This window comes from Telmatherina bonti, assembly GCF_933228915.1.
Source record: "Telmatherina bonti genome assembly, chromosome: 16".
Taxonomy (NCBI): Eukaryota; Metazoa; Chordata; class Actinopteri; order Atheriniformes; family Telmatherinidae; genus Telmatherina; species Telmatherina bonti.
Genome location: NC_136614.1, coordinates 16,949,034 through 16,956,326, shown reverse-complemented (window position 1 = coordinate 16,956,326; position 7,293 = coordinate 16,949,034). Strand labels below are relative to the sequence as shown.

The following is a 7,293-nucleotide window of genomic DNA, read 5'->3' as shown; positions in this document are numbered from 1 at the left end:
CTGACAATTTTCAGCCAATTTTGCTATTGTAATGTCCCACAGCAAGCCTGGAAAAACAAACTCATGTTTATTTATTGCATGGCTACATCTTTCATATCTTGAGCTCACTTTGTCATAATGGGCTGAAATAGAACTCGCTGAATAAATAAAAGTACACACAGCAGTGCAGTAATTTGCAATGTATGTTTGAATTGGCTTCAATGATTACAATAATGAAGTCAATCAATAATGATAAAAGGTGGGCAATTTTTTTTTTTTTTTTTAATGTTAATACTTTAAGGACAGTTTTGTTTCTCCAAACTATGCTAAACTTTTTAACTCCTAATACTGAAGTTATTGGAAGTAACTTCTGAGGGAAATACTGCAAACAGGCGGGATAACTTGTTCTTTCACACTTTGGTCTGAAGCTCTCTTCTAAAGTAGTTTTAAAAATCCTTTAATTTTTTTGCATTTTGGTTAGTTTCACCTCCTCAATATTCATGATACTACATAGATGTGTCTGTACCAAGTGTTTAATCTTGCATTCTCCAATCTGTAGTTTTCTTTCTCCACCTTGCTTTGTACGTTTCTTTAATATGTGATGACAGGTATTAAAAGGTGTGTTTTTCAGTCCAGGTCCTCATGACCCACTGCCCCGCTTATTTTTTCAGGTAACCCAACTTTAACACACCTAAATGAAATGAATGGCTTGTTAAGATCCTTGAAAATAACCTAGTAAGGAATTTCAGTTCAGGTGTGTTGAACACAACCAAAACATGCAGGATAGTGGGTCCTGCAGGACCTGCATTGACACACACCGTTTATGACCTAAATGGTTTTTGAACATTTTTCGGCCCTGCTCTTTTTTCCTTTGTCTTGTGGACTAATTACCTGCGCTTGACATTTGCTTTGTTTGATAAATCTTTCTTGTTGGATTTTAACTGGGTTTTCCTACCTTTAGGTTTTTCATCCTGTCAAGGCTTCACAAATATTGTATTTATCCTCTGGAAACTCTTCCACAGTGTAATGATGGATTACCAATTGGTGCATTTTTGTATTATCACTGAAAATATAAAGCAAATATCAAATGTGGGCTGAGGGGATCGCAATTTGACAACTTAAAACATCCTAACTGTTTACTCAGCATGAGTATGCATTTCTTGATAATTTTCTATGGCAATGAGCCTAAGAATTGTAATATTTATAAGTCGAACCACCACTTAAGACCACATTATGACAGTAAATGGAGTGACATAAAGGAGTGTTCCTGCATTTTGCAACTTTTCAGACAACCAAATCAGCTTTCTTCACTCAAAGAACCACGATCCTACTTTCAGGTTTGGATTTGTTTTGGCTGTTTTTGTGAATTCTGAAAAAAATAACTCAGATGCCAAAATACACTTTTCTCTCACACAAAAAAACACTTTCCTACATTACACATTCAGTTCCAACACACGGTCTTCTTGCCTGGTTGCATGTTGCATTGTATATGGCATCAGTACTGACAATCACCAGCCACAGGCAACATGAGCAACCCTTGTTGGTTTCAGCAGCAACAGGGGCACAAAGACGCAACAAACAGAAACTTCCTTTAGAGGATCAGATTTTTTTAATAAAATTTTTATGCTTTAAGGGTTTCATACAAGTCTAACAAATTAATCCAGTCTTTCAACTTGCAGATATTCGCTATAATTTTCAGAGCTGAAACTACAATTCTCAAACTGTAACATTTAGCAGTAAATTATATTAGTTGTGTGCTAGTGTGGCCATTTTAAGGTGGATAATATGTGCTTTTGTATTTCTCCCCACTGTGAGAGTCTGAGTTTTCCTGGACTTTTCTTCTGGCCTGTTTCTTGATATTTGTTTATTGGCATTTGTTTCTTCATAGAGGACTAAGTTGGGACTCATTAGTGCAACTTTCAGATATTAAGCTACTTCTAAATGCTTATAGAGCATGAAGGGATTCATCTTAATTATTATATCTAAAAAGTCATTTTAATGAGCAAAGATCAGTTTGTATGTTTGTAGGTAATGTCTTGACAAACAAATTCCATTATGTCTAGCAAGCATAGATGGCATCTTGTGGACTGTTACGACCAATTTAAGTTGAAAATGCCAGGAAACAAGGAGGAACAGCTACATATCTGGAATATTTACATGTGCCTTCAGGTTTTACAGGAGCTGCTTTCATCTGAAGTGGAACAGTATGAATTGGTCAACCTCTCACCTCTACCTTCTGTAATAAGATATTATTTTCTCCATTAACTTGACAGCAGCTATGGAGGTACATAAATGTTGAGTTTCAATAGAAAACGGTAAAATAAAAGAAAAAAAAGTTCTTTTTATTATACTTTTAAGAATAAAATGAGAAACAATAACAAATTGCAGAGCACTTTCATGAAGCCTTTCGGTTTGATTGATGTCATTACATATTCCACATTAAGTTGCAATGATACATTATCATACAGTGGCAACAGGTGCGCTCAAATCAATGTGATTTAGCCGCTTTTAGCAAGAAGGCAACCAGCTTGTTTCAACTTTGACATTGAGTATTACTATTTTCGATCCATTTTTTCTATTTGTGCCCCCGTAAGAATGACAGCTCTCCAATGTGCTAAATTAAGGCTTTTAAATTTCCACATTTTTTAAGTGTAATGCAAGCTATATTTTGTAATTTAAATGTGCAGTGCGTAGCAAAATCAGTGGTCAATGACAGAAAAATGTAATATCTCATTTTTAAAAAAGACTTTCTTGAAATTCTGTTATTTATTATTTTGGAAAGAATCATTTGTATCTACTTGCTGTGTTTCTACTTACATGGAAGCAGCCATACTTGTCACACCATTTTTACTATGGTGGCTCTGATTAGACAAACAACACTGTGGTATAAGAGCATTTACACATCACTATAAATTTTGTTGTCACTTTTTAAGATGGTCAATGGTCCAGCCCCATTGGACAATGGTTAATGTCTGACAACTTATGTACTGTGCAGTCAGAATATATTTAGTTGTAACACGTTACAAACATCTTTAATTTGATAAGGCTAAGATAAAAGAAAATTCTTTAATGTTGGCCATTTTTGCCAGCAACAGAACAATAACTGCAAACTAACATGCAATATTTAACATCTTAAGTTCAATGTTTCTGATTCGTTTCTGCATGTTAGCTTTTAACACGGCTGTGCTAAAGTGGAGCATCAGAAAACTGTCACCATGGCTGCAGAGATATTAAGAAAGACTTGTAAAAACTTGAGGACACTAATTAGCTCACAGAGTTAGAAAACAGACGTAAGTTACAGTCTGTTTCTTTTTGGGTCAGTGCACTAACTAAAACCTCCTAGATCCTCTTTTTCTAAAGCAGGAGAATATTTTGGATGTATATATTGCAGAAGATTTCAAAGTGACTACCTTACAATTTTGTCTGCATGACCACCAACAAAACTTCGAATAACGCAATCAAAGTTTAATTTAAAATCTACCAGCTGACAAAAAGACTGATTTGATTCATCTCATTTAAACCTGAAGAATACAGTGACAGCGGGAACAGACAGAACACAGTGACAGAATGCCAAGATTGAGCTGAATTGCAAAGTCTGTGCATAGTTAATACATTTAACTTTCTTTTACTCTGCATTTTATATGTCCAATGCTAACATTAACACCGGCTGTTTTATTTATGGATGAGGCCAATGCACAAGATGGGCTCCTGCTGGCCAATTAAGCACTTGGCATCTGTCCACTTTTTAAAATATTCTTTTAAAGATGCCCTCTAAGCTTCTTCAACCTAGCCTGTCGCACACCTCAATGCACACATCAGCTCGAATACTAAACAGGTCAAAAGAGAAACACCTTGGAACATTCATTCAGCAAAAATAGAGGAGAACTGGAGAGAGTTTCAGTTTGGAAACTGCACAAGGCTGACCTAAAATTCCTGAAGGAAATGAACATTTGGTCATCCCATTTACCCTCGGCGAAGATGGAAGTAGTGCCAAGTAATTCAGAAAAAAGAAAGGCAGAGTAGTTTGCTCCAATATGAGACTTCAAAATTGGTTTCTACAAGTTTTTGTAATAAATCCTCAATTAATTTAAGAGCCAAAATTAAACCGCAGTACATTATGCTGAATATATTAACATTACCATGGGAATATATTAAGCCATGCATCCAGATGTCATGTGACCATCCCAGACAATAGAGAGGTAATGACTTCCTGGAGCGGTCTTACATGTGCAATATGTTCTGACCCATCAATAGTGAAACAGGCTCTTTTTGAGCCAGGCTAACACATTACTTGGCTCCTCATACGTGGAAGGCCGTTGGCAATGAAACTGTGCTATATGGCCCAGGAGTGCTGACAGGTTTCTTTCTCCTTCTCCTCCCCCTTTTCCTCCTCCCTTCTTCTCTCCTCTCTATTTCTCCCTCCTCCAGGCTCAGAGAGGCTGGCACGTGGCAAAGAGGAGGGGGGGAAGGATGGATCTTCAGCCCAGAGTAAGAGCCTCCCCCCGGGGAAGCCGGCGTCAGACGCAAGGCCTCATGGGCCGTTGACCTGCTGTCTCCGTGATTTATGGCGGCTGGGGGCCTCTGGCCACTGCAGACTCCTCTCCCTTCTCTCCTCCATTTCCCTTCACACACACTGCAGGACTGCAATGAGCCACACACACTGCACCATCGTATAGAGGAGGATCTAAAGAGGGATTCCTTGCACATGCTGAGCTGCAGCACTTGCATGCAAATATCCATCCCTTTCTTCTCCGTCTCATCCAAAAATAAACTCCTTCATAAACGTTCCTGCACTGTAGCACCGTGTCCCACCATCCCATCACAAGTCTATTAGAGCAAGCCTGCTCTGAGAGCATTTTCCATTTGACTGTGTGTGGATTACAATCAGTCATGGTGTGCTGGGTGTAGTGCCCTCGGTGTAGCTGCTGCTAAAAGCCAGAGCTGGATCAATGGAGCCGCTCTGAGTGACGAGATGATGCTCTTGTTTTCACATGGCCTGAGAATTGTCAGCAGCCAGCATCTCCACACACAAGGTTCTGCTTCTACTCTGCAGAAATATCCTCTATGAATCCTTAAGGTGGCGAGTTAAGGTTTTATCTTCATATTAGAGATGCTGTGGTTGGACAGTAGCTTCTGTGGACACAAAGTCTGTCAGAACACCTGAATTATATTTTTCCTCAAAGTCCAAAGGCTTGGCGTGAACACATTACACTTTCCCCTCTGGTCAGTTTCATTTCTATTTACATAAAGCTGCGGTCTGTGAGTGAGAGCCAACAGGTGCCCTTGCCATGGTGTTGCCGCCCCCAGACAAACGTCACGTGTGCCTGACCACCATTGTCATCATGACCAGCATGGCCTTCATGGACGCCTACCTGGTGGAGCAAAACCAGGGTCCAAGGAAGATCGGTGTGTGCATCATAGTGCTGGTAGGGGACGTTTGTTTCCTCATAGTGCTACGGTACGTGGCAGTCTGGGTCGGTGCCGAGGTCCGCACTGCTCGACGAGGATATGCCATGATCTTGTGGTTTCTGTACATCTTTGTCCTGGAAATCAAACTCTACTTTGTTTTCCAGAATTGCAAAGCTGACAGGAAGAGTCTGGAGACTGTGGCACGGAAAGCTTTGACCTTACTATTATCTGTGTGCGTGCCGGGTTTATACTTGGTCCTTGTGGCTCTGGATAGTATGGAGTACGTGAGAACTTTCCGAAAGAAAGAGGACATGAGGAGCCGTCTGTTTTGGGTTGCTCTGGATCTGCTGGACCTGCTGGACATCCAAGCCAACCTGTGGGAACCGCAGCGGACAGGCCTGCCCATCTGGGCTGAAGGCCTGATGTTCTTCTACTGCTACATCCTGCTGCTGATCTTGCCCTGCGTGTCCCTCAGCGAAATCAGCATGCAGGGGGAGCACATGTCACCTCAGAAGATGATGCTCTACCCGGTCCTTAGCCTGGTCACCATAAACGTGGTCACCATCCTCATACGTGGTGTCAATATGGTGTTGTTTCAGGACAGTCGTGTTTCCACCATCTTTGTAGGCAAGAACGTGGTGGCCATCGCCACTAAGGCATCCACTTTCTTGGAGTACCGCAGGCAGGTGAAGGAATTCCCTCACCCGCAGAATGCCATGGCACTGGAGTTGCAGCAGAACTCGGTCAGCCACACACAGCCGCTGCCCAATGCCACCAGTTTGCCACACGAACCTTCGCCAGCGCAGGACGTTATCGACACATGACCGTCAGTGCTTGACTCAGCACTGGTAGAGACAGACCGAGAGCTCCAGCAGAGGAGGGATGGGGAATAAAGAGATCAGCTGCATGACAGGATGATATTCCGCTCTTGTCAAGCTAACAAGAACTGCTGTAAAACCACAAAAAGAGATTTTAAGCATCACCTGCCTGTCAGAAAACACTGTATACGTACACTGAACTGAGTGCAGCGTGGAGACGTCAAAGTCAAAACAAGGGTTTTTAATTGTGCTGTTGTGTTTTTAATTGTTTCAAATGTTTTAAATGTTCAAACTTTACTAAAAAAAAAAAAAAAAAAGACAATCTCCAAACTGTGCAACCCGGTGACAATATTTTTTTTGTGTGTGTGTGTGTAAAAATGGACAGTTGGTTTCATCTCTGTGAGTAGCTTGTATTTTTTTAAAGGTCACTTCTTTTTGACAGTGTGTCTGTGGCATTACCTTTGAATTTCAGCACCACAGGACATACCACTCAGTGTGAAGCAATGATGGAGAGGAGGAGAAGTGAGTGACTCGTCAGTCATATATCAGTCAGCTTGGTGGCTAATATGTTTGAGTTTTGCTGAGAAAGGAGCTGTGTGAAAGCTGCTGCCACGTTCAGTGTGCAGCTTTACAATCAAAAAGGTCTGATGAAAGGAGAAGCGCACAGCACCTATAACCCATAACCATCCACTGCAGACATCTGAGCGAGTGTCTTGGAGTGTGCATATGTTTATTGTGTGTCTGTTAGCAGGCACACAAATTAAATTATGAGTATGTATGGTAGAACGCACAGGAGATTTAGATTATTTCAAGCTGTTTTGGAAAAGATGAGTGTCATGATCTGAAAATGAGACAAAATATGTAAATGTTATAAACAAAACAAGATGATGGGGTAAAGATGCTTTTTGTTTTTTTGTTTCCTGTACTGTACATTCCTCCAAAACTAGTTCAAGCCTTGAATACAGAGATCAGAGCTCCTCACTGAAGAATTGACAAAACAACATAAATATGATAATATAAAAATAGGGAATCTAAGATTCTATTTTGTTTATTATTATTATTATTATTATTATTATTATTATTACTA

General features: G+C 40.3%; 1 protein-coding gene across 1 annotated transcript; it reads left to right on the top strand.

The window, feature by feature from the left end:
• Positions 1–5,267: 5,267 nt before the first annotated feature.
• tmem121ab (transmembrane protein 121Ab) lies at positions 5,268–6,212 on the top strand (the record flags this gene model as incomplete). The annotated part of the gene is made up of 1 exon (XM_079255574.1): positions 5,268–6,212. One exon carries the CDS (start codon positions 5,268–5,270, stop codon positions 6,210–6,212), a length of 945 nt encoding a protein of 314 aa, XP_079111700.1.
• Positions 6,213–7,293: the final 1,081 nt, after the last annotated feature.